We start from the raw sequence: 27,998 nt of genomic DNA, 5'->3' as shown, positions 1-27,998 counted from the left end.
CCTGTCAGCACGATCACAATGTGGTCCCGAAGAGAGTGAAGACCAGAGAGGCCTGGTCCAGGGGAGAGGCTGAGGGGAGATGGTTTAGGAGGCCAGCACACTTTCTCCTTTCTTCCTCCTCTGTCCAATGCTCTGGGTTTGCCCACCAAGAAGATACGAGGAAAGGCAAGTCAGGGCAGCCTGGAACCCTCGGCTCACTGTGCCCCTCCTGAGATCTGAGAAAGGCTGTGCCCAGATCTCTGATAACTGGTAGAACTTTATTTTGACAAATACATAAAAAAAATTTTTAAACCAGGACACTGACCTCTGGATGATTTAGAGTTGATTATATTAGCTTTGTTGGGGGTAACTCCAAATTTGGGGAAAACAGAAAAGAGCTTTATCATTGTTTGAAAAGTCCTAAAACTGAGAATGTCTTTTAGCCTATGCAATCTACTTTCTTTTTTTTTTTTTTTTTTAACTTTGATTCTGTTCTCTCTGGAGGCAGGGAAAACACCTACAGTGATTACAAATGTGCCTTTTTAATCATTAAGAACACACTTGTAAAGAACTACTAACATCTCTGTATAACAGTCTGGGGCTGACAAAGCATTTTTACTGGATTGTGCCAAAAATCCAGAAGAAACTGCTGCAGCTCGCAAGACAAGCTGCCGTTCTCTTATCAGCCTGACTGCGCGTCAGCTCCATGCGAGGCCTCCCGAGAATCCACAACCCAGAACTAGTCTCCACCTGCTGATTCATGCCTGTTTACCCCACTAGAGCAAGCTCCCTTAGGGCTGACACCAGGTCTTATACCTCTACCTCAGTTTTGTTGATTTCATAGTTTTAAGTTTTAGAATATTTAGAGAACTGGCTTTAAGTGACACATTTGTATACAAACCCATGTCATATGCTAAACTAATCAACACATGATCAGCAATACTTATAGTTTTCCTACGGGTTCCTAAAGCTGCCGGGCTGCCCCTCACACTGTCTCCTCATGAGGGAACTTCCCAGGACCCTCCAAGAACACAAGTGAGAAATACCATCCCGGCCGTGTGCAATGAATGCCAAACAAACGATTGCCTTCTTTCAGGAATCAGATTTTTAACTGATTCATTACTCTTCTCTACATTCATTTACAAACACCTGCAGTTAATTATAGGGCTTGAACATTTGCAAGATGGTCAGTTTTTTTAAAATACATGTTATTATGATTATGAAAGTGTAGTCTATTCATTATAGAAAATATGGAAAATACTAGTGTGAAAAAACGATATTAAGAACTACCTATGGGGCTTCTCATGGTGGCGCAGTGGTTAAGAATCTGCCTGCCAATGCAGGGGACATGGGTTGGAGGCCTGGTCCAGGAAGATCCCACATGCCACGGAGCAGCTAAGCCCATGCGCCACAACTACTGAGCCTGTGCTCTAGAGCCCGTGAGCCACAACTACTGAGCCCGAGTGGCACAACTACTGAAGCCCACGCACCTAGAGCCCATGCTCTGCAACAAGAGAAGCTACCCAATGAGAAGCCTGCGCACCGCAACAAAGAGTAGCCCCCGCTGGCTGCAACTAGAGAAAAGCCCGCATGCAGCAACAAAGACCCAAATGCAGCCAAAAATAAAAATAAATAAATTTATATAAAAAAAAAAACTACCTATGTTCAAAAAAAAAAAAAAGCCAGACACAAGACTGCACACTGCATGATTTAAAAAAAAAACAAAACATATATATATACACACACACACACACAATGGAATATTACTCAGCCATAAAAAGAAACTAAATTGAGTTATCTGTAGTGAGGTGGATGGACACAGAGTCTGTCATACAGAGTGAAGTAAAGTCAGAAAGAGAAAAACAAATACCATATGCTAACACATATATATGGAATTTAAAGAAAAAAAAAAAGGTCTGAAGAACCTAGGGGCAGGACAGGATAAAGACGCAGACGCAGAGAATGGACTTGAGGACATGGGGAGGGGGAAGGGTAAGCTGGGACGAAGTGAGAGAGTGGCATGGACATATATACACTACCAAATGTAAAACAGATAGCTAGTGGGAAGCAGCCGCATAGCACAGGGAGATCAGCTCAGTGCTCTGTGACCACCTAGAGGGGTGGGTTAGGGAGCGTGGGAAGGAGATGCAAGAGGGAGGGGATATGGGGATATATGTATACATATAGCTGATTCACTTTGTGATAAAGCAGAAACTAACACACCATTGTAAAGCAATTATACTCCAATAAAGATGTTAAAAAAGAACTACCTATGATTTAACCTACTGTCATTTTCATTAATTTTGGGGATGTGTGTGAAGGTATCAGGAGTTTTCCATAGTTCAAACTATATTCTGTATATGGCAGTACCCATTTTCCTCCCACCTAATTTTATTTTATAAACATTCTTCCATATGTATCAGTAAAAATTAACTGTAAGCATCACATAATGGCTGTATTATATCCTTGGTCCATCAATTCTAAATGCACTTTTTTTCCCACATTATCATTTCTCTGAAGCTGGGATGCATCTTACAATCAACAAAGTCTTCCAATCATTTCAGCCAAATGCTACTCTGATATACTTGTGTATAGATCATCCACTGCCCCTAGTGGTAAGATCCAGAAAGTGCCAGCATCAAAGCAACTGAGCTTTGATGACAGATGGGATTCCATTTGATGTTTAACCTCAGGATTGTTCTCCCAAGCCAATGAGTATACTCTGGCGCTGTCTTCCGCTATCCTTAGTGAATAGGATGTCTGCTTATAGAACATAAGCAACTAATCTCAGTATTAGCTTAACATCCATTAGGGAGGAAAAAAAGATATTCCAAAGAAAAATATGAATGATTCTGGATTATCTGTGCTACTGATTTCCACCAAAGACCTATAAACAGAGCCTGCTTCTAGTTTTTGAAGTGCTCTACAGAAATGATGTAACTAACACCCAATAAGGATATACTTTCTACTTTACATAAAAGAACCCATGGCACTCACCAGATTGGGATCATAGTACGCTTCCTGAGTTGGCGGGATGTTGTTTAGCTGAGTGATATTAGCAGGAAGCATTTTCGAACAATTTATTAACACGTGTTCCATACCTGTTAAGTCCTAACAAAGCAAAAATAAAAGGATAAACCTATATATACATTACAAGTAACAATTGTGGTTTTAAAAATAAAAATGCTAAAGTCACCAAAATTTAAGCATTATCGTCAAAGAGGGTTTGACTATATGATTCTCACCCTAAAAAGAGCAGAATGAAACAATACAAATAACCCATCTTTGTCTCAAAGTAGAACATACGGGACTTCGAGGCACCGTTTTACACAAGGTGGTCCACGGGATCACCAGATGGGTGTCCTGCAGCTGGATTCATCTTGGAGCTCTCCATTAGTGAGTGTCCTGCTCCTGGGACTAAAGGATGCCATGACAGAAGGGGCTCTGCAACACCGTGGGCCTGGCTAAGATCTCCACTCGGCCACACCTGAAGCCTCTGAATGAACTTGTCACGAGAATCTTATCTGCAGGTATGGTCTGCCTCATCTCCAGACAATACAATTACAATCCCTACTGAAAGCCTAAAAAAAGTAATCTTATAAAATACGAACTTCAAATTTGATTTTAATCCTGGCATTTAAAATGGACTAGTTGTGAACCCCCTCATTAAATATGAAGAATTACTTGTACTTGCATTCCATTGAAGTATGTAGGGGAAAGAGAGAAAGTATCAAATGTAAAAGTTTAGTTCAAAATATCATGAAGTTTAGGGGAAAAAAAATTACAATACCTGCAAACTTAAAGGCAGGTCGTGAATTCTGGTAGCCAGTGTGCGGATTTCTCTGTCAGATAAGACACCAGATTGGTCTGTGTCAACTTCATCAAAAACTTGAGATACGTTCAGTGGCTGAACTGCACTCATGAGATAATAAAAATAAGAGAAGGCAAACTGCATGTCCTCAGAGTGGCGCACTTTGTGAAATGACGTCTTGTCAAATTCTTCAGGGAACCTGTCCAAATGTAACATACCGTGAGATCTGGATATTTAAAACATATACAGTACCTAACACTTGTGGAGTCAGAATCTTCCTTCCCACTTATTTAGATAATACCTTCGACATACTAGTCATCACGTGTCACAGCCATAAACGCAGCATAGCGAGGACGTAAACTTCAAGCAGCCTTGGCTCTGAGCACACACAACTCAAACACAAGCAAGACTTACATGTCTTGCAGTTCCTGCATAACTGTTCGGTCGATCATGTGAGGCATGTGTGCAGGGACTTTCCGAGACGTGAATCCAAACTTGCTATTTAGAATTTTGTTTACATATCGGAGGGAATCTGCAAACGTATCTTTTAGTTGCCTCCCTGTGTGTTTGCTGTCAGTAAAGTATGCCAGTTGAGTCTTCAGTGACTCTTCTTCCTGAAAAGAGAATTCCACACAACACAGCATTGTGTTTAGTGCACAGGTGCCCTGTGTTAACAAGAGACAGAGGTACTACTTTATGTAACATGGTAATAACTAGTCACTAACTGTCCTGAGGGGCAAATGAAACGAGCACTAACAGGTCTCCTCAAGCATCCTAAGAGCAGGACAAAACTGGATTTCAGTGAGAGTATCGCCAACATCGGCTTGAGAACAACAGCTGTGGGGTGGAGGTCTGCTTTTAGGGTACTCTTTAAGGACTAGTCATTGATCATGAGATTTCACAGCCAATTTCAATGCAATATGTAATTGATTTACAATAAATTTGATAGTGCTTTCAGTATCAAGTTATTTCTACTGGTGACATCAAAGCAGCAAGTCCTTGAGTTCTGAACACAAAGACTAGAATACAAAATTGGTTTCACCATATAATAGTGTTAATATTATGAAATGTAAAGAACCCTATCAAAACCAGTAAGAGGCGAAACTGAATGAATGGGCAAAGAATATTGGCAAAGAACCTGAACACACTTTACAGAAGATGAAATATTTTTGCTTCTCAAACTGATGAAAATATAGATGCTATTAACTGCTGTTGGTTAGTCTGTGGAGAAACAAGCACGCTTGCATACTGTTTGTGGAAGGAGGAAGGGGTGCAATATTTAAGAAAGACACAGTTAAATTTTATACGCAATAGACCCTTTAACCTAGCAATTCTACCTACAGAAATAAAACTTCCTCAAGAGTAAGATATATGTACGAGAATATTTATTGCAACATTAGGTATTTGTACTTGCAAAACACTGGAAACAACTTACAGCTGTTAAAAAAAAAATGGCAATTTGCCCACATACTACCACATCAAAGGCAACTGCAGAGCAATATATATAACTTCACTGCTGCAAAACAAACTATATAGTTTGTATGTCTGCATATCTATAGAAAAATACTGGACGAATACCCACCAAACTACATATTCATAGTGACTGTCTCAAGTAAGGAGATTAAGGAAGGAAGGAGACAGACCTTTCCCTTTTTTTTTTTTTTTTTTTTTAACTGCTTTTTTTGTTTTTTGCATTGCTTGCGATTTTTACCATTAGCCTATAGTGCTTTTGCAATTTAAAAAGCAGGGAGCAGGGGAGAATGAGGAAATCAATGTAGGCAAGAACTCTGCAGCCCCTCGCTTAACAATTAGTAAACGCTACCATGTCAGGGACAAGATACTTCCTGAAGGCCGTGAGAGGAATGAGACAACGCCCCTCTTCATCACTCTCCCCCAGCCCAGCATCCACTCACGGCTGTGCTTTGGTCACGATCCAGCCCCACCCTTCAAAGGTCAGCTCACAGGGCATGTCCTCCTGGATGCCTCCCCCCAATACCTCCAGGCAGAGTTAGGGAATCTTCCCTTCGGACTCCTTGTCCACACTTCAGCAGACACTCATCACACTGCCACAATTATCTGCCCACAAATCTGTCCTCCCAGCTTGCTCTTTGAGTCTCCAAGAGCAGCGACTGTTCTCACCATCTTGCACTCCCCGGCGGTCAGCACAGTGACGGCGCTTGTGAGATGTACAAAGGACCCCAGGGCACCGTGGAGGTCGTGGAACAGGAGGGAGAGGGCTTGGCTCACCCTCACCTGCTGTTGTGATGTTGGGAAAGCTAATGAATTTATCTGCCTCTCCGGTTTTTCATTAGTAAAGTTTGAAAAATATGAGATCTGACTGCACGAGGTATGCAAAAGCGTTTTCTGATACCACAACCTGCCAAGTAAAGATACCATCCCTGTCCTACTATGGACGCAGGGTATGCCCCTGGCTAAATCCCTTACTCATTCACATGAAGGCTGCTTCCTAAACTGCAAAATGAGGACAATGATAGCAGACCCTTACAAGGTAGTTTTATTGTTAGAATTATTGGGACAATTAAATGAAACCACGTAAGAAAAGTACTGAGTTCAGTGGCGGGCACAGGGAAGTACTGAATAAATGGTAGCTGCTATTATCACTACCACTTACAAGGTTATTTATTTTTCCTGAGCATGGGAAAGAATAAGGCTGGATGTAACTTACATCAAGAAGATCTTGGAAATACTTTTTCTTCTCCCATGGCAAAAAGCCCAGGTAACTCTCTGTGTAATGTTGCAATTTTCTTCCAGGTAATACTTCATTACCACCTAGGTAATTGTTAGCATTTTCCTCCATTCTGTTCTTCTCTTGTTCTTTCCCTGTGATTACCTTTTCTGTCTCCCTGTTTTCCAGTGGGAAAATCAGAGATGAGAGCTTTTCTTTTGACACACCTCCACCTCCTACTTTTGGGGTCACAGTTTTGGACCTGAATCTTGCTTTGGTTTCTAAGTCCAGGGGTGCAGTCTGGCTCTGGGAGTGGCCATTCACTGTCATTGTCACTGCTGGAAAAGGCAATAACCCCTGGAATCTTTCAGATGTTCCTAAACTGCTGGGTAAGATGCTTTTGTGAACCTGTTTTTCCAGTGGGGCCTCCAAACTGTCATTTCTTTGCTCTGTCATTAGAGGGTGATTTATTGTTAACTTTGCATCCTGTGGGTTCATCAGAAACGACCTCAGCAGGGCTGACTTGGACAGATTGTATCCTTTCATGGTGATGTCTCCGTGTTCTAGCTGCAAATCCAAGTTATTAAGGCTCAACTGGGTCTCTTTTGGAAGGAGTGAAATATTGACCAGCGGAATTTGCACCTCCATTTGGAATCTTCCTGTTGTGTTAACATCGTGTCTTTTGACCTTGGGGAAGCGTTTTTCTTCGGGGATATCCTCAAACAGGATTTCCACCTCTGGAAGAAGTGCTGAGGGGCTAACCAAACTTTGGTAAGACTTCTGGGTCGTAGAATTCCGTTTGGGCTCCTCCCTTGTGTCAACCTCTACTGCTATCTGGATTCTGAACTCTTCATCATTTGTACTTTGAAACGTGAGATTAAAATGTATTGTGGTCGCATTCATTCCACTGTGCATTAAGAGGTGGATGGTTTTCCACTTATTGGCGATAGAAGCATGTCGGATTATTGGGTTGTCACTATAGGCGCCTTCGATTCCCCTTTTGGCTATTTCTGCAAAGCTGAAATAAGGCAGGCATTCACCTTTTGGAATAACATAGTGAGTCTGGTTTGGGAGAAGAGTTACTTTATACAATTCATGAAAATGATCTAGAGGAAAAAACACAAACATGATTTTTTAAAAACTATCCATTTTCCCCCTTTTCCTTTAATTCTTAGGGTTTGAGTTTTCACTTTCTAAGAGTAACTTTAAAATCATCAGAAATTCTAACACAAAAGCTACTGGTATAGGGCTCATTTTTACTTTCTGAAGCAATCACTATTACCGACATGGAATGCTGAGGCTGACTCACTACAGAGACAAGGCACGATTCAGGACAGCGAATTCCAATGGTCAACTTCCATCTTTTTGTCCATTTGAAAAAAAGACAACTTTCTGACCAAAAGGACCGCCATTAATAAATAAGCTATCAACAAGATCCAGTATTCAAACCAAGCTTATTTAATGAATTATTGGTCTCCTTTCATTGTTCCCAAATTAAACCTTCACTATGTAAGATAAATCTGCTAAGATAAATCTGCTTACTAAAAAAAGAAAAAAAAAATCAGACTAGAGCAATAACAGGAAAAGATGCAGCTTCAGTGTCTCCTGTTGTCTAAAGATCTGTGCCCTCTTATAACTCACAACTAGTTTGGATGCAAGGCTGGGAAAGGGATACCTAGAGAATTATTACTTTAAATAACAAAAACGATCCAAACCCCTCTATTTATGAAAGATTGTTATCCCCTTATCCTAAATACGTTTTTATGGCAATAAATATACCTTGCCCACAGTCACCAGCATCAAACCCACAGGATAAGACATTGCAGGCTTGGTCACAGAACTTATCAGCGAGCCAGGAATTTGCACATCCTTGATTACAGTAAGAGACGCCGCTTATTCCTCCACCGAAATGCCAGGGCTGTCCGACTCCAATGCCCCCGGTGCCCCCACCTCCTCCTGCATAGCGACCCACACCACTGTTACCTGGAGGGGGAGGAGGAAAACAGAATCCTGCTGTGCTTACAGTCTTGGAAAAAAGCCAGTTCCTTATTTCTCAGCTGTGTTTTCAAGACTGATGGATGAATTTCAGTCAGGAAAGGTTCACCCCATTCTTTCACAGAAGATTTTACGTAGCTTAAAAAGAGGCAAACTGAAAAGGGGGCATCAGTTGCCAGTGGACTGGCTGTGGGATGACCAGGCCTCAGCACTTACCATCTGTATAGCCCAGAAGTACAGGCCTCAAATGTGCTCAAGGGGGCACGTGTAGATGTGTATGGAGAATCAGATTATTCTGAAGACTGTGACTCTCAGGACTGACAAGAACATGTCCCAACACCGGCAATAAACTCGTGACCAAGTGTCACTGCTCTGTCTCCGAGCTCTCCGGGTTGCAGAGACTCTCCTGCACGTCTACGTTCTCTCCCTGCAGCGGTTCGTATTTTTCAAAAGTGCCTCTGATAGAGCTGACTGAAACACAAGCTTTGTTTCTTCCAACACCTTCCCAAACCTGTTTCCTCAAATGGAGTAGGAGGAAGATAGTATCTTTGCACCTACTCTCCTTTTCTTGGTGACTGAGAAATTCAAGTGGATAATGGATGATGCTTTATAAACTGAAAGGCAGTAAAGAAATGTAAAAACTTGTTATCCTCAACAAGTCTAAATGTAAGTGTACAAGAAAGGGAGAAGAGATGCCGAGGAGAGGAGATGTTTATTTCTTCCGCATCTCTTTAGTCCCTCACTGACCTGGAGCAGTGTGCTTCTAGGGGCCACTGGCCATGAGCTCCGACAGGAACCAGTGAGAGCGATTCTTGCTCTCAAGCTCACATAATTAAGGGTATAACTGATTTTCATATTTTGAATAATAAAAGACACTTTCAAGTGCAGGGTCATGTGGGAAAATGCCCCCAACAATGACAATATGAATAAACAGGGCCACATGGGGACACCAGTCATCACCTCCAAAGAGTCTATGGATGATTGTTTCAATACGCGAAAAATGGTTAATTAAGTCACTGTACATGGTTGATAATGACGACAAATGAAAAAAATTCTGTCAACATGGACAAGTTACATTTGAACACACCCTCACCGGAGCAATCACCGCCATCCCAATCACAGGCCGAATTATTACAAGCCTTGTCACAATAGCCGTCTTTAATCCAGGATCCCGGGCAGCCCTCAGCACAGTTTGGCACAGGCCATGTCAAATAAACCTACGATAAAACCAGAGGGAAAGTAAAGTGGCTTCTGGTCTCTGACATTTTTTTTTTTTTAATATTTATTTATTTACTTATTTGGTTGCACGCCAGGTCTTAGTTGCGGAAGATGGGCTCCTTAGTTGCGGCTCGCTGGCTCCTTAGTTGTGGCATGTGAACTCTTAGTTGCAGCATGCATGTGGGATCTAGTTCCCTGACCAGGGATCGAACCTGTGCCCCCTGCATTGGGAGCTCAGAGTCTTATCCACTGCGCCACCAGGGAAGTCCCCTGACACTTTTTATTCTTAAATTAGGATTCCTTTAACAGAAAAACAAAACAAATTGAGCCTCTAAAAAAGGTCTGCGTTCAGGGCCATCCTGTGGTAGTTTCTCAGTCCTGCCCTGCTGATGGGTCTTACCCGGCATGTTTACTCTTTTCCGTTGCTCAAGGAAAGCAGATGAGGACTCAACTTACGGGTCAGTCTTACAACATGGTCTTATAAATGATCTGTTTTGAAATAAAGCAGCAAAATGCCAGACTTAAATGCGAGTTCAAGAGCATGCAGGTGGGGCTTCCCTGGTGGTGCAGTGGTTGAGAATCTGCCTGCTAATGCAGGGGACACGGGTTCGAGCCCTGGTCTGGGAAGATCCCACATGCCGTGGAGCAACTAGGCCCGTGAGCCACAACTACTGAGCCTGCGCATCTGGAGCCTGTGCTCCGCAACAAGAGAGGCCACGATAGTGAGAGGCCCGCGCACCGCGATGAAGAGTGGCCCCCGCTTGCCACAACTAGAGAAAGTCCTCGCACAGAAACGAAGAGCCAACACAGCCAAAAATAAATAAATAAAACCATGGCCAAAAATTAGTAAAACAAAAAAGAGCGTGCAGGTGGAAAGTGCACACACAAGTCACTGCTTTTCTGTGACACTGTTGTCAACTCCTAAGCAGATTCATGCACCGTCTCGTCTCAAGGCTGAAAAGGGGGGCAGATGAACTCTCAATATCCTTAAACGCGAGGTCCTGTGATGAATTAACCAGCACAGCATTCTGAGCTGTGAACCTGTCTGCTTTCAAAACAACTGACATGGTACACGGTTGCTTTCTAAATTAAAATCATTTTTGAAAAATGCATTCCCCTTTAAAATCTCCATATCTTTGCATGGTCCAACTATCTGGAAGGTCTTTCTTCATCTGGTTAACTCTTACTTGTTCTTCCAAGCTCATTTCAATCCCTACCTCAGTGTGATTTCACTCTCTGGCGCTCCCACTCCTCGCACCCAGGGCACACCTACTGGCACGGAAATCGCCGTACACAGTCACTGATTCTGTCCGTCTCCCCTGTCAAGCCACAGCGTTCTAGAACAGAGTTCTAGAACTTACAAGCTCATACAAGCTCCAACTGATCACTGAACCCTTCTAACAACACTACCAGGGTCTTCCTGTTCCCCCCAGTACACAGACAGGAAACCTAGAGGCCAGGTCATCACCCAGGACAGTGCTACACAGCTGGCACCCACATCTGTGCTCATGACCACTTTCCCATCCTGCCCCTCAAAGCCAGAGTGGGGCCGGCTGCCTTCAATGAAATTTCAGCCCTGTCTTTAAGCACTACTGTGAGCTTTCTGTCTTGGGCATTTTGCTGACATGGTAAGCACGATTTTGTGTTTCACAGTTATTTGCTTTTTCTGCTGCTGTAGCAGCAAATGTAGAGGGTGGGTCCTGGGTGAGAATATAGGGAAGCAAAGTTCCCACTGTAGTTTTCTCACTCCCTGATTGTTAACTTTCCTGAGCTTAACACTCAAAAATGCTTGTTTGATCAAATTTGAATATGGTACATATACTGATTTCCTTATTTCCTGTCTGTAACTCCTAAGTGACTTCTAAGCCAGGCATCTCTTAGCTACTCACCTTCTGACCTTTGGAGTGACTGTAAAAATCATCCGGCCAGACATCCTTTCCAAACATGACATCATCATTCAGGTAAATGAACTTCTGGGACAGCCCTTCAATGCGATGGATATGACTTTCAATACCAGGTGAACTGAAGGTAGGCAAGTGGCTCAGATTTCGAAAAACATCCTTTTAACAGAAAAAAAAAAAAGAGAGAGAGAAGGCGGATGAGAGGTTTTTGTTTTGTTTTGTTTTTGGAAAGAAGGGAGGGAGGGAGGCGAATGGAAGGATTAAAGGAAGGTGGAAATGGAGGTGAGATGGGTAAGCGGATGAAATCAGGGACAAGACAAAGAACAGCAAAAGACAGAACAGGGAACCGCAGCCTTGTGACATATGGCGAGTCGCTACCTGGTGTGTGACTATTGTCACTCGAGGATTATCGAGGTTCAGCCAGGATGGGATCTGTCCATTGGTGACAATGAAAATATTCCGAACCCACGGCGCGTGCCTCTCGATAGATCGCAGTGAGTACCTCAGCTCTTCATTATCTTCAAAACGGCTGGCAGAAACGTCTTCATCCTGCTTAGACTGAGAAAAGCATGGGGCACAGAAAGATGTAAAATGCCCCTAAGTCACACCTGCCCCTCCCAACTGTCCCTTCTGCACTCAGGGAGTGCCAGCAAACTTCCAAAGACTGTGTCCAGCTTTTAAACATTACAAAAAATGCAAAACACTCAGCATATTTAAAACAACAAAACAAAAACAGCATTTCTTTCACACATTTTTTGAAGAAAAATTTCTTGGATCTGATTCTAGGTCACTTCAATTAGTATTAACCAATGGCGGTGACTGGAAAATTAGAGAAGTGCCAATCAAGTCACCTCTCTGTAAGCCCTCTTCCTTCTTCTAATATAGTGACTCATAAATCTTTAATAATCAAAACCCTCAATTCGGGTCCTAAAACAATCTCTGCATCCCTTACCTGGCTGATGGCACTCAGATCCCATAATAAATATGCAGGACTTATGGTCAGTTCCTTTCCATTGATGGTCATATTCTTCTTCGTCTGCTTATTCAGTTCTTGGAAATCTTTGGGGTTATTCAACTTTAGAAGTGCTACACTGGCCTCTGAATACAACTGCAACTATAAAATAACAAGAGGGTTACATGTGGAAAAACTGAACAACAAAGAAGAGACACCTTAAACTTCCCAGTTTGATCCTTGATCTTTAAATACATACAATACATATATATACTACATATTGTGTACTCTACTATATGTTATATATTGTACATATTAAATGTATATTACATATATTTAAAAGATTAAAAGTTTCACATACATGTATGAAACAGTAAGCCAGTATCACCAAAAACAGAAGACCTAAACAGGCCAGACACATTTCCCAAATGATGCAATCGACCAAGTATTTAGAAACAAGAGGGAGTCAGGGGCTTTGGAAAATGGGACATCTCAGGCCCCATCTGAAAACTGCAGCCACTAGTCAATAGTGACAAAGGCTGCCAGATCTCTGGAGAGGCCAGAATCCCCAGTGTTACATGAAATCTCCCGGTTTTCAATGGTAGCGCAAATATTTTTGATTGGCATGCATTCATACAAAACACATCTGGTCACCAGTTTGTGACCTCTGTTCTAGAGTATTACCCATCTGCCTACACTGGGGAAAGCCCTGCAAGGTAACTTTGCTGAACACTGGTGGAGAGCACACCTGCCAGCAGGTGTCTAACAGCTCTCGTGCCCACACCTACGACGGGTGTCCTGGCAGGGCTGCTTGAAGTGCTTCCGCAGGAAAACCACCTTGAGAGGCAACGTTTTCAAAGCAACCATAAATCCAGGAGGGAACATCACAAGCACCAACATGTTTTACAGGCAGGCTTCCCCACCTTGACCAGAGCCCACACCACCCTTGGTACGTTTTTTGTTTTAACTCTGTATCATACAATTTCCTGTGAAAAGAGGCTTTCAGAGCTTAAAAAGCGGGGAGAGGGTTGAAATCCAGTCATCTAGTACAGCAACATCCTTCTGCTGAATTGGCTCTTCTAATAGGGCCAATTTCTTTCTTAATTTTTTAGCCTTCTTTCTTAATTTATAAAACAGAGCAAACATATTACTTTGGGCTCATTCTGGTCTCTTGTATATGCTGCATGACTATAGCTCATCTTGCAAAGCTTCCTGAGTTTATATAGGCCAAAAGTAGAGTTTATGTAGGCCCCTTTTTATTATGTAGGCATTAACTCTTACTGCAAATTGTGTGTGTGTGTGTGTGTGTATGTGTGTGTGTGCATGCACACGTGTGTTGTCTTCCTGACTGATTACTTTCTCTCACCTTAACAGTGCCCGGTATACACAAAGCACTCACCCAAGGTCAGCTCTCACTGCCGTCACTATTCTGCCTCGCTATGTAGGGGACGGATGGGAGGCGGGCCACACAGGGCAAACATTCTGTCTGTTCCATCTGGGTCCCTAAAAGTCTCGCTGCCCTCCCCCAGCCTCTCCTCCCACAGTGGCTCCCACAGAACCTTGGACGGCTCCCTGGAGTGCAAAAATCACTACTCTAGGATAAATAAATGTAGTACTTTAATATCCTAATTTAATTTTAAATTTATTCGGAAAATACCCTTATCTTAATTAATCTCTTCTATCCAAGATGCTTTTATTCTAGAAAACTATTTTGAAATTTCAGACATTTTCCTAAAGTGATCACTAGGGCACAAGATGAGTAGGCAGTACCTGTCCTGAGATGCTCACAGCCCGGCCAGGGTCTCTGGGACAGAACTGAGTGCTAGGTGGCTTGGGGTCCACAGGCCTTGGCAAAGGCCCCCTGGAGGAGCCTGGGAGGGCACAGAGGTTCAGCTGTTCAGGTCCTGAAGCCCAATGTCTAACGGCCCTCCCTCCCACATGCCACAAAGCACCTCCAATGTAACACCCCAAACTGAGCTCTCAGTGTCCTTCTGAAAATCTCGCTTCTCCCATGAAGCTCTGAGTGTGGTTAATGCCACCACATCCATCTTCACTGGTCACATCCACTTCCCCTTTCATTTCCCCTTCCATCTCCTCCAGTAGCTAGTAAGTCACCAGGTCATGCTGAAGGTTTCTCTCAGATGGTTCTGGAACCACTCTCATCACTGGCACCACTGCCAAGGCACTTGTGGAACCTGAGTATCTTGCTGGGCTACGGCAGCAGTGGCTGAACTGGCTTCCCTGCCTCCGGCTTCTTGTTTAATGTCTACCTGCTACACCTTCCCCTCCCATGTTCTGTAGAACTGAACCGGTCCTCCTCCTCAAGATGCTCTCTGCCTCCAGGATAAAGTCCGGGCTCCTCACCAGGGGATCTTTCTCAATCTGGCCTCAGCCTAACTTCCCAGTCTCAGCATCAGGAAAATCCCCACCTGGGCTCTGGGCTCTGGTCTCTGGAACAGCTGCCTTGGTTCTCTGAAAAGGCCATTTACTTGCAAGCCCCTAGCCCTCTGCTCAAGCTGTTCCCTCCTCTCAGAAAGGTCTTTCCCACTGGCTTCTCTGCTGGAAGAACGGCTGTTCTGTGCACGGCCCCAGACAAAATGTTTCCTATTCTGCAAAGCCGTCTTTGCCTGCAGTACACCGAAGCCCACATGTTCTCCCAGCACTTTGTATAAACACTTTGTTTGGAAGCGATCACACCCAAACACTAAGTGATTTTAGTCACTCAGTTATTCTTAGCACAGTCCCTGGCACAACAGCAGGTGTTTAATCAACGCTCACTAAAGGGACTGGGAACCCAATGACTGGAAACTTCATTCTCAGGGTGCCCATAATAGAACCAGGAAGTGGGACCCAAGGAAAGAGAGTCCCTTGGAGAACCAGGCTTGAATACTGACACTCTCCTTCTGTGCTTCCTCTTTCTCATTTTCTCTCTAGCCTCCAAAAATCAGAAGTCCTCATCCCTGAAGCCAATCGCAGGTGCTGGCATTGTGACAATGAGCTGCAATGCACATTGTGAATAACAGGCTGTACCCCCCAGGAGGTGCCGGCCTCCACAAAGACAAGTCTGGGGAATCCAGATCAACCTCCAACCGGATGGAGGAGGGGGCGTCCCCATGTACCGAGCCTGGTGGTGCTACTGCCTAATTCAAGTTCCTGCGCCCCCAGCGTCTCCTGGCACACACCACTCCACACTGCCCAAAAACTAGTTTGCTGCGGGGTGACCACGACTTGGGCTGGCGATCTTTGGCAGGACACGCCCACCTAGCAGCAGATGCGCTGGTCAAAAGTACAGATACGCATATGTCTATAACTGTAGAACCAACAGCTAGGAAGCCAAGAAGCCAAATAAACATTGGCTGAAATGAATGCTAATCTATGGTTTTATCTGCCCAAATCCATACTAAAAATAATTCAGGGAAGGAGAAATATAATATCTATTTTAAAATAACTGCAGATTAAGAAATAACTCAACCCTAATCTAGAACAGCACCTGACACACAGTAGAAGCTCATTTGTTAAACAAATGAATCCTGCTTCTGTCTGGGAAACCAACAAACCAAGTTAAGACTCAGAATTTTGCCCAAATAAAGAGTAAAAAGGGAGGATCTTCTACAAATAAAGAGCTGTCTTCGTGACAACATTGTGACAGAATTGAGACCCTCTTTGCTTCTTATGATTGTCCGCTATACTATAACAAAGGGGGCCACAGAGAAGAGGCACGCATGAAATGGGATGTGCTATACTAATTGCTCTATTTTCTATGCTCTTACCAGTTTTATTTTAGAAGAAAGATTTTCTGGCAATTTTGTTTTCAGTTGATTTGTTTCCTTGAATGTAGGTGGAAATCCACTCAGGAAAGCCAAATCTTGCATTAGCACTAACCCAGGGACTTCCTTATCTGTTGTCTAAAATAAAAAGGGGAAAAACACAACTCACTTTCCACATTATAAGGCTGGTGAAAACTTACAGCTGAGAAAACTAGTAAATATCTATTGCATCACACAAGCTTCAAAATAAGAATATTACAATTATTTAAATCGATATTCACTAGTACTAGAAAGCTAGGCTTAGAGGAAAAGTAAACATTAAAAAGCCTCTCAAAATAAAACAGCTTTATTTCTCATACTTTTATTCTAATCTACTGCAAAAATACAGTTAATTTAAAGTAACATACCAAATAGCCCCTCCAAACTGTCTGTCTGCTGTTTCCTTTAAAAATTCCAGTGTGGGCATCTTCAACTACAATAGAGAATACAATAAACAAGCATGTTTTTAATGAATACTTAACTATGATGTCTGGCAGGACACTGTACAAGGCATTTTGAAAGATGTTAAACCAGTATAATACATGGTCTCAAAGAAAAGGTAGTTGGGGGAGACAAAATTAACCCATCTAACAAAAGGGGAACAAATGTAAATTGCTGTACAATTAAACGTTAAATTTTGCAATACTGAAGGAGAGACTCGTGTGGGCAGAAGAAATGTAGAAATGACAGACGGACAGAAATCACAGAGGTAGAAGCAAACATCAAACATCGACATGTGTAATTTAAAAAACAAAACTGTTTGACCAGAGTAAAACATCTGGGAGTGGTGGGTACTAGGAGGAAAAGGGCAACCAGAAGGGGGCCTTGAAAGCAAGGCCAGTGGCATTTAGATTAACGGCGGGGAGCCACTTAGGACTCTCCTAAGGTTCCTCCAGAGTCACAGCGAATTCCTAAGATTCATCAGGTAATGTGATTAGAGCAGATTAAGTTGGCGGTGAGGAGGGTGATGACACAGCCCTACTGGGAGAGAGTTCTAAAGTGATGGGAACAAATGAGATCAGCAAACCTGCTGACATTCGGGGACCATGGAAAACAGGAGAGGTTGGAAGGCTGCAATTCTGATCCTCAAAATGGGCACAGAAAGCAGGGTCTGCAGATTATAGCCTGCAAGATGGGTGTTGATCCTGAGCAAGAGTCTCAAATGTATCAGAAAAATACAGTTGGTGAGCACTGGAGAAAAGAAAGTCTTCACAATATACTGTTTATCTTTAAAGAAAGTTCTGAGCACTTAGAGCATGAGTTCATTATGGGTAAATTTATCAGATACACACCTCACTCTGCCTCCGTCTGTCTGTCTGTCTGTCTCTCCCCATTGATATGGTGGATTCTATACTGGTAAATCAGACAATTCAAATAGATGAGCAATATGTATTTGTACATAATCTCAGGAAGGTAGCTAAACAACACATGGCATCTTTGTGGATTTCATGGAGACCAGATCTCAAGTTAGGCGGATTATAACCAATTCTGATCAGAGAGTGTAGAATGGTAAAAGCCACAATCAACCTAGAGGGGAGTTCTGGAGGTCTGCTATAGGTCTGCTCAACAATCCATCAAAGTTTTGGAAGATACAGAAGGCATGCTTATGAAATGTGTGGGCTTACACGGAGCCGACAGAGAAGCTACTATCCTGGGTAACAGACTAACAGTTCCCCAAAGTCCCTGACGGTTTGGAGCAATCAGTCAAATCTAGCAAAATAAAATCTTCTACAAACGAAGGTAAGATCTTTAACTTGGCAACAAACCAAGTAAAAATTAAAAGGAGTACTTGAAAAAAAATTTTAAAAATAAATAAAAGGGGTATTTGAGCATTAGCACATGTTAAGATTTTAAAAAAGACTTAGGAGTTTTAGCAGACAGTGAGTTCAGTGTGAGTCAATAATGCTCAGGCCATACTGAGTTTCCATCCCAAGGTTGTGCTTTTAAGCAGAAGAAGAGGGCTTACAGTAAGAAGGGTGACATTCCCCAATACCAACCCATCAGGAAACCCTGTTGAGCTGACCTTCAAAATGTCCAGAGTCCAACCACTTCTCACCACCACTCTGATCCAAGCCCCCTTCCTTCTTGCCTGAATTATTACAAGCTTTGCCCCTCCTCAGTCTATTCCCACCACAGCAGCCAGACTGATCCTTCTGGAACGTAAGTCACATCACATTACTCCTCTACTCAAACCCTCCAGTGATTGATTCCTCACCGCACTGTGATTGGAAGCTAAAGCCCGTTGTGGTTACTGAGGCCTATACCATTTGGTCCCTGTGACTTCTCTGGGCTCATCTCTTGCCCTCTCCCCCTTGGTTCACGCTATTCCAGCCATACTGGCCTCCCTGCTCTTCTTCAAACATGTCAGACACCCTCCTGTCTCAGGGCCTTTGCACTGGCTATTCCACCTACCTTATATACAAGGAATATATGGAGAATCACTCCTTCCCACATATTCATGTTGCTGGCTCTCTCACCTCCTTCAAATCTTCACTCAAAAATCACCTTCTTGGGGAGTCTGCCCTACCACTCAATTTCCCCTGCTCAATTTTTCTCTACAGCATTTATCTCCTACAAACTATATAATTTACTTGTATGTTGTATCAATTGTCTGGCTCCCTCTGCCACGATGTAAATTTTTTTTTAATTTATTTATTTTTTAAATTTTTGGCTACGTTGGGTCTTTGTTGCTGTGTGCAGGCTTTCTCTGGTTGCAGCGAGCGGAGGCTACTCTTCGTTGCAGTGCACGGGCTTCTCATTGCAGTGGCTTCTCTTGTTGCAGAGCACGGGCTCTAGGCATGTGGGCTTCAGTAGTTGTGGCAGGCGGGCTCAGTAATTGTGGTACACAAGCTCTAGAGAGCAGGCTCAGTAGTTTTGGCGCACAGGCTTAGTTGCTCCGCGGCATGTGGGATCTTCCCGGACCAGGGCTCGAATCCATGTCCCCTGCATTGGCAGGTGGATTCTTAACCACTGAGCCACCAGGGAAGCCCCCCAAGAAGTAAACTTGATGAGGGCAGAGATTTCTGTCCATCTGCTCACTGCTGCATCTTCAGCACTGAGAATAGTACCTGGCACATAGTATGCACTCAATAAACACTTCACGAATGAAGAGTCCCGATCTCTTTGAAGACTGAACCACACTGAAACAGAATGTTCAATTCCAGGTGAAACACTTTTAAAGTGATAGAAACTAAAGCTCATTCTGAGAAGAGCAAACTAGGGTGCAGACAAGCCCCTAAGAGACAGCTAAAGGAAGAAGGAGAAACGTCACACAGGAAAGGGATTACATTAGTTCTGTAGGATCCCAGTGGGTATAAACTTAATCAGTGTGAGAGAGCTATAAGGAGGCACTTTGTAATTCCTTGTAAAAGTCAATGTAGTCCAGAGGTAAAATCAAGTGTCACAGGAGGAAATTCATTTCCTAAACATCAAAGGGATAAGCTTGACTGGAAAAACCATTTTGCTGAGGAGACGCAGGCCCCGGCCACAGGGCGGGATGGTTGACTGCAGGAGGACTGTCCAATTGGTGGACACAAGGGAAGTGGCAGGGTAACCGGGAGAGGGGCAGAAATGACACATTTGAGAAGGAAAAAAAATCAACAGATCTCAATGATTAACTGGAAAGAGGTTAAATGAGATTTTTTTAAAATGCCAAACACGGCTAAAATTTTTTAATCTAGATCAGGGTTTGGCAGTCCATGGTCCAAAATCTAGCCACTGCTGGATTTAGTATGGCCCCAAGCTAAACACAATTTTGACATTTTAAAATGGTTAAATGTTTATACAAATACCTACATAATATCTACCATTTTGCCTCTGGGACCACAAGGCCTAAAATATTTACTACCTGGTCCTTTAACAAAGAATTTTGTGATCCTGGATCTCAAAAACTAAGGATGATAAAGAGTGAGTTTGTGGCCCACTAAAAATGGAAGCTCCATGAAGGCAGGAATGTGCCTTTTTTTTTCTCTGCTGTTTGCCTAGAACAACAACCAACTCAGAGCAGTGGCTCGACAAATCTTTACTGAATGAATCAACATAACAGTAGGATAGTCAAATAAAAACCCAAGTGGAAATTCAAAAACAGTGTTTAGAAGACTGTCGTTTAACACAGATTTTACTTATAACAAAATTTATAATCTTTTATGTCTCTGATATGTTATAAAATTAGTAGAGATAAACCCAAGATTCTCTCCAAAGGCGTTATAACTGAGTTATAACTGCTAACATAATGTCATTCTTTTTTCTCTTCAGATGAAGTGTTATCAGAGTACCTTAATTTAAGGCAACCTCAATTTAAAAAACAAAGCTAATGGGAGAGGAACCAAGAAGGCGGAGTAGAAGGACATGCACTCACTCCCTCCTGCGAGAACACCAGGATCACAACTGGCTGCTGGACAATCATCGACAGGAAGACACTGGAACTCACCAAAAAAGATACCCCACATCCAAAGACAAAGGAGAAGCCACAATGAGACGGTAGGAGGGGCACAATCACAGTAAAATCAAATCCCATAACTGCTGGGTGGCTGACTCACAGACTGGAGAACACTTATACCACAGAAGTCCACCCACTGGAGTGAAGGTTCTGAGCCCCACGTCAGGCTTCCCAACCTGGGGGTCCGGCAACGGGAGGAGGAATTCCTAGAGAATCAGACTTTGAAGCCTAGTGGGATTTGATTGCAGGACTTCGACAGGACTGGGGGAAACAGAGACTCCACTCTAGGAGGGCATACACAAACTAGTGTGCGCATCGGGACCCAGGGGAAGGAGCAGTGACCCCACAGGAGACTGAACCAGACCTACCTGCTACTGTTGGAGGGTCCCCTGCAGAGGCGGGGGGTGGCTCTGTTTCACCATGGGGACAAGGACACTGGCAGCAGAAGTTCTGGGAAGTACTCCTTGGCGTGAGCCCTCCCAGAGTCTGTCATTAGCCCCACCAAAGAGCCCAGGTAGGCTCCAGTACTGGGTTGCCTCAGGCCAAACAACCAACAGGGAGGGAACCCAGCCCCACCCATCAACACTCAAGTGGATTAAAGTTTTACTGAGCTCTGCCCACCAGAGCAACAGTCAGCTCTACCCACAACCAGTCCCTCCCATCAGGAAATTTACACAAGCCTCTTAGATAGCCTCATCCACCAGAGGGCAGACAGCAGAAGCAAGAAGAACTACAATCCTGCAGCCTGTGGAACCAAAACCACATTCACAGAAAGATAGACAAGATGAAAACTCAAGAGGGCTATGTACCAGATGAAGGAACAAGATAAAACCCCAGAAAAACAACTAAATGAAGTGGAGATAGGCAACCTTCCAGAAAAAGAATTCAGAATAATGATACTGAAGATGATCCAGGACCTCGGAAAAAGAATGGAGGCAAAGATCAAGAAGATGCAAGAAATGTTTAACAAAGACCTAGAAGAATTAAAGAACAAACAAACAGAGATGAACAATACAATAACTGAAATGAAAAATACACTAGAGGGAATCAATAGCAGAATAACTGAGGCAGAAGAACGGATAAGTGACCTGGAAGACAGAATGGTGGAATTCACTGCTGCAGAACAGAATAAAGAAAAAAGAATGAAAAGAAATGAAGACAGCCTAAGAGACCTCTGGGACAACCTTAAATGCAACAACATTTGCATTATAGGGGTCCCAGAAGGAGAAGAGAGAGACAAAGGACCGGAGAAAATATTTGAAGAGATTATAGTTGAAAACTTCCCTATCATGGGACAGGAAATAGCCACCCAAGTCCAGGAAGCACAGCGAGTCCCATACAGGATAAACCCAAGGAGAAACACGCTGAGACACATAGTAATCAAAGTGGCAAAAATTAAAGACAAAGAAAAATTATTGAAAGCAGCAAGGGAAATATGACAAATAACATACAAAGGAACTTCCATAAGGTTAACAGCTGATTTCTCAGCAGAAACTCTACAAGCCAGAAGAGAGTGCAATGATATACTTAAAGGGATGAAAGGGAAGAACCTACAACCAAGATTACTCTACCCGGCAAGGATCTCATTCAGATTTGATGGAGAAATCAAAAGCTTTACAGACAAACAAAAGCTAAGAGAATACAGCACCACCAAACCAGCTCTACAACAAATGCTAAAGGAACTTCTCTAAGTGGGAAACACAAGAGAAGAAAAGGACCTACAAAAAAACCCCAAAACAATTAAGAAAATGGTCATAGGAACATACATATCGATAATTACCTTCAACGTGAATGGATTAAATGCTCCAACCAAAAGACACAGGCTCGCTGAATGGATACAAAAACAAGATCCATATATATGCTGTCTACAAGAGACCCACTTCAGACCTAGGGACACATACAGACTCAAAGTGAGGGGATGGAAAAAGATATTCCATGCAAATGGAAATCAAAAGAAAGCTGGAGTAGCTATACTCATATCAGATAAAATAGACTTTAAAATAAAGAATGTTACAAGAGACAAGGAAGGACACTACATAATGATCAAGGGATCAATCCAAGAAGAAGATATAACAATTATAAATATATATGCACCCAACATAGGAGCACCTCAATACATAAGGCAACTGCTAACAGCTATAAAAGAGGAAATCGACAGTAACACAATAATAGTGGGGGACTTTAACACCTCACTTACACCAATGGACAGATCATTCAAAATGAAAATAAATAAGGAAACAGAAGCTTTAAATGACACAACAGACCAGACAGATTTAATTGATATTTATAGGACATTCCATCCAAAAACAGCAGATTACACGTTCTTCTCAAGTGCGCACAGAACATTCTCCAGGATAGATCACATCTTAGGTCACATATCAAGCCTTAGTAAATTTAAGAAAAATGAAATCATATGAAGCATCTTTTCTGACCACAACGCTATGAGATTAGAGGTGAATTACAGGGGGAAAAAATGTAAAAAACAAGAACACATGGAGGTTAAACAATACGTTACTAAATAACCAAGAGATCACTGAAGAAATCAAAGAGGAAATCAAAAAATACCTAGAGACAAATGACAATGAAAACATGACGATCCAAAACCTATGCGATGCAGCAAAAGCAGTTCTAAAAGGGAAGTTTATAGCTATACGAGCCTACCTCAAGAAACAAGCTCACCTTACACCTAAAGGAACTAGAGAAAAAAGAACAAACAAACCCAAAGTTAGCAGAAGGAAAGAAATCATAAAGATCAGAGCAGAAATAAATGAAATAGAAACAAAGAAAACAATAGCAAAGATCAATAAAACTAAAAGCTGGTTCTTTGAGAAGATAAACAAAATTGATAAACCATTAACCAGACTCATCAAGAAAAAGAGGGAGAGGACTCAAATCAATAAACTTAGAAATGAAAAAGGAGAAGGTACAACAGACACTGCAGAAATACAAAGCATCCTAAGCGACTAATACAAGCAACTCTATGCCAATAAAATGGACAACCTGGAAGAAATGGACAAATTCTTAGAAAGGTATAACATTCCAAGACTGAACCAGGAAGAAATAGAAAATATGAAAAGACCAATCACAAGTAATGAAATTGAAACTGTGATTCAAAATCTTCCAACAAACCAAAGTCCAGGACCAGATGGCTTCACAGGTGAATTCTACGAAACATTCAGAGAAGAGCTAACACCCATCCTTCTCAAACTCTACCAAAAAATTGCAGAGGAAGGAACACTCCCAAACTCATTCTACAAGGCCACCATCACCCTGATACCAAAACCAGACAGAGATAGTACACAAAAAGAAAATTACAGACCAATATCACTGATGAATATAGATGCAAAAATCCTCAACAAAATACTAGCAAACAGAATCCATCAACACAGTAAAAGGATCATACACCATGATCAAGTGGGATTTATCCAAGGGATGCAAGGATTCGTCAGTATACACAAATCAATCAGTGTGATACACCATATTAACAAATTGAAGAATAAAAACCATATGATAATCTCAGTAGATGCAGAAAAAGCTTTTGACAAAATTCAACACCATTTATGATAAAAACTCTCCAGAAAGTGGGCATAGAGGGAACCTACCTCAACATAATAAAGGCCATATACGACAAACCCACAGCAAACATCATTCTCAATGGTGAAAAACTGAAAGCATTTCCTCTAAGATCAGGAACAAGACAAGGATGTCCACTCTCACCACTATTATTCAACATAGTTTTGGAAGTCCTAGCCACGGCAATCAGAGAAGAAAAAGAAATAAAAGGAATACAAACTGCAAAAGAAGACGTAAAACTGTCACTGTAAGCAGATGACATGATACTATACATAGAGAATCCTAAAAATGCCACCAGAAAACTACTAGAGCTAATCAATGAATTTGGTAAAGTAGCAGGATACAAAATTAATGCACAGAAATCTCTTGCATTCCTATACACTAATGATGAAAAATTTGAAAGAGAAATTATGGAAACACTCCCATTTACCATTGCAACAAAAAGAATAAACCTACATAGGGAGACAAAAGACCTGTATGCAGAAAACTATAAGACACTGATGAAAGAAATTAAAGATGATACAAACAGATGGAGAGATATACCATGTTCTTGGATTGGAAGAATCAATATTGTGAAAATGACTATACTACCCAAAGCACTCTACAGATTCCATGCAACCCCTATCAAATTACCAATGGCATTTTTTATGGAACTAGAACAAAGCATCTTAAAATTTGTATGGAGACACAGAAGACCCCGAATAGCCAAAGCAGTCTTGAGGGAAAAAAACGGAGCTGGAGGAATCAGACTCCCTGACTTCAGACTATACTACAAAGCTACAGTAATCAAGACAATATGGTACTGGCACAAAAACAGAAACACAGATCAACGGAACTAGATAGAAAGCCCAGAGATAAAACCACACACCTATAGTCAACTAATCTAAGACAAAGGAGGCAAGGATATACAATGGAGAAAAGACAGTCTCTTCAATAAGTGGTGCTGGGGGCTTCCCTGGTGGCGCAGTGGTTGAGAGTCTGCTTGCCAATGCAGGGGACATGGGTTCGAGCCGTGGTCTGGGAAGATCCCACGTGCCGCGAAGCAACTAGGCCCGTGAGCCACAACTGCTGAGCCTGCGCGTCTGGAGCCTGTGCCCCACAACAAGAGAGGCCGCGGCGGTGAGAGGCCCGCGCACCGCAATGAAGAGTGGCCCCCGCTTGCCACAACTGGAGAGAGCCCTCGCACAGAGGCGAAGACCCAACACAGCCAAAAATAAATAAATTAATTAATTAAAAAAAAAATAGTCCTACTTTAAAAAAAAAAAAAAATAAGTGGTGCTGGGAAAACTGGACAGCTACATGTAAAAGAATGAAATCAGAACACTCCCTAACACCATACACAAAAATAAACTCAAAATGGATTCAAGACCTATATGTAAGACCGGACACTATAAAACTCTTAGAGGAAAACACAGGAAGAACACTCTTTGACATAAATCATAGCAAGATCTTTTTTGATCCACCTCCTAGAGTAATGGAAATGAAAACAAAAATAAACAAATGGGACCTAATGAAACTTCAAAGCTTTTGCACAGCAAAGGAAACCACAAACAAGATGAAAAGACAACCCTCAGAATGGGAGAAAATATTTGCAAATGAATCAACTGACAAAGGATTAATCTCCAAAATATATAAGCAGCTCATGCAGCTCAATATCATAAAAACAAACAACCCAATCCCAAAATGGGCAGAAGACCTAAATAGACATTTCTCCAAAGAAGACATACAGATGGCCACGAAGCACATGAAAGGATGCTCAACATCACTAATTATTAGAGAAATACAAATCAAAACTACATTGAGGTATCACCTCACACCGGTCAGAATGGCCATCATCAGAAAATCTACAAACAACAAATGCTGGAGAGGGTGTGGAGAAAAGGGAACCCTCTTGCACTGTTGGTGGGAATGTAAATTGATACAGCCACTATGGAGAACAGTACGGAGGTTCCTTAAAAAACTAAAAATAGAATTACCATATGATCGAGCAATCCCACTACTGGGCATATACCCAGAGAAAACCATAATTCAAAAAGAGTCATGTACCACAATGTTCATTGCATCTCTATTTACAACAGCCAGCACATGGAAGCAAGCTAAGTGTCCACTGACAGATGAAAAGATAAAGAGGATGTGGCACATATATACAGTGGAATATTACTCAGCCATAAAAAGAAACAAAATTGAGTTATTTGTAGTGAGGTGGATGGACCCGGAGACTGTAAGACAGAGTGAAGTAAGTCAGAAAAACAAATACCGTATGCTATCACATATATATGGAACCTAAAAAAATAAAAAAGGTTCAGAAGAACCTAGGGGCAGGACAGGAATAAAGAAGCAGACGTAGAGAATGGACTTGAGGACACAGGGAGGGGGAAGGGTAAGCTGGGATGAAGTGAGAGAGTGGCATGGACATATATACACTACCAAATGTAAAACAGATAGCTAGTGGGAAGCAGCCGCATAGCACTGGGAGATCAGCTCTGTGCTTTGTGACCACCTAGAGGGGTGGGATAGGGAGGGTGGGAGGGAGATGCAAGAGGAAGGAGATATGGGGATATATGTATATGTAAAGCTGATTCACTTTGTTAGAAAGCAGAAACTAACACACCATTGTAAAGCAATTATACTCCAATAAAGATGTTAAAAATAAATAAAGAGAAAGAAAAAAATAAAAAAATTAAAAACAAAGCTAAATTTAGCAAAACAATAAATCATATAACTTGTTAAATTTGTCAAAAATTACCCCTGTACTTTCCCTATATATTTTCAAATATAACCTAAATTTAAAAAATAAGCTAGATAGTGCTTGCTTCAGCAGCACATATACTAAAATTGGAATGATACAGAGAAGATTAGCATGGCCCCTGCACAAGGATGACATGCAAATTCATGAAGCGTTCCATATTTTTCACTTTGTTATAAAGCTGAAACTAACACACCACTGTAAAGCAATTATACTCCAATAAAGATGTTTAAAAAAAAATTACTCACTGTAAATAATAATGATAATAAAATAAACGGTAATTATAAGTAAAAAAAAAAGTTAGTTATACAAAATAGTTCAGAAACAGGTCTATAGTGTGAAGGGGAGATATCTGTGCTTAGAAAAGTTATAGTTTCCTTTCAAATGACAAATAATAAGTACCAGGAAATGAGCACTGTGTTAGACACTGTTCAGGACACAAAATGGTGAGGATAAGGTGTCTGCCCTAAAGAAATTAGATGAGGGACTTCCCTGGTGGTCCAGTGTGTAAGACTTAGCGTTCCCAATGCAGGGGGCCCGGGTTCGATCCCTGGTCGGGGAACTAGATCCCACATGCATGCTGCAACTAAGAGCTCGCATGCTGCAACTGAGAAGTCCGCATGCCACAACTAAAGACCCCACATGCCGCAACAAAGATCCAACGTGCCGCAACAAAGATCCAACATGCCGCAGCAAAGACCCAGTGCAGCCAAAATAAATAAATAAATAATAAATAAAATAAAACGTTAAAAATAAATGACGAATTAAAAAAAAATTAGATGAGAACACCATAAACTCCTGTGCAGTCAAAAACTAAGTTGTGAGTTAGGTTACAAGTACTACAGAGATACAGAAAAATAAAATCATTGTGAATGTACTATTCCAGGATCTCC

At 42.0% G+C, this 27,998-nt stretch overlaps 1 protein-coding gene and 1 non-coding gene across 6 annotated transcripts in view; one reads left to right on the top strand and one right to left on the bottom strand.

Annotated features, from left to right (window-relative positions):
* The window catches only part of GNPTAB (N-acetylglucosamine-1-phosphate transferase subunits alpha and beta), a 77,309-nt gene that overhangs the window by 12,347 nt on the left and 36,964 nt on the right, over nt 1-27,998 (bottom strand). For 3 of the 5 annotated variants that reach the window (XM_061205016.1, XM_061205018.1, XM_061205019.1), the window contains 11 exons: nt 16,717-16,781; nt 16,313-16,447; nt 12,543-12,704; nt 11,969-12,148; nt 11,579-11,749; nt 9,559-9,688; nt 8,256-8,459; nt 6,477-7,582; nt 4,205-4,404; nt 3,770-3,989; nt 2,977-3,090 (listed from right to left, as the gene is read on the bottom strand). In XM_061205016.1, the coding sequence (XP_061060999.1) occupies nt 2,977-3,090; nt 3,770-3,989; nt 4,205-4,404; nt 6,477-7,582; nt 8,256-8,459; nt 9,559-9,688; nt 11,579-11,749; nt 11,969-12,148; nt 12,543-12,704; nt 16,313-16,447; nt 16,717-16,781 (2,687 nt within the window). Of the gene's footprint in view, nt 1-2,976; nt 3,091-3,769; nt 3,990-4,204; nt 4,405-6,476; nt 7,583-8,255; nt 8,460-9,558; nt 9,689-11,578; nt 11,750-11,968; nt 12,149-12,542; nt 12,705-16,312; nt 16,448-16,716; nt 16,782-17,640; nt 17,688-27,998 lie in introns of those variants that run through there. The other 2 variants (XM_061205021.1, XM_061205017.1) reach the window with 2 other exon arrangements.
* Nucleotides 27,165-27,271, top strand: LOC133101862 (U6 spliceosomal RNA). The gene has a single exon (XR_009702748.1). It is a non-coding gene; the product is annotated as a U6 spliceosomal RNA (small nuclear RNA).

Source organism: Eubalaena glacialis, chromosome 11 (assembly GCF_028564815.1).
Source record: "Eubalaena glacialis isolate mEubGla1 chromosome 11, mEubGla1.1.hap2.+ XY, whole genome shotgun sequence".
Lineage (NCBI taxonomy): Eukaryota > Metazoa > Chordata > Mammalia > Artiodactyla > Balaenidae > Eubalaena > Eubalaena glacialis.
This window is presented reverse-complemented; position numbering and strand designations above follow the sequence as displayed.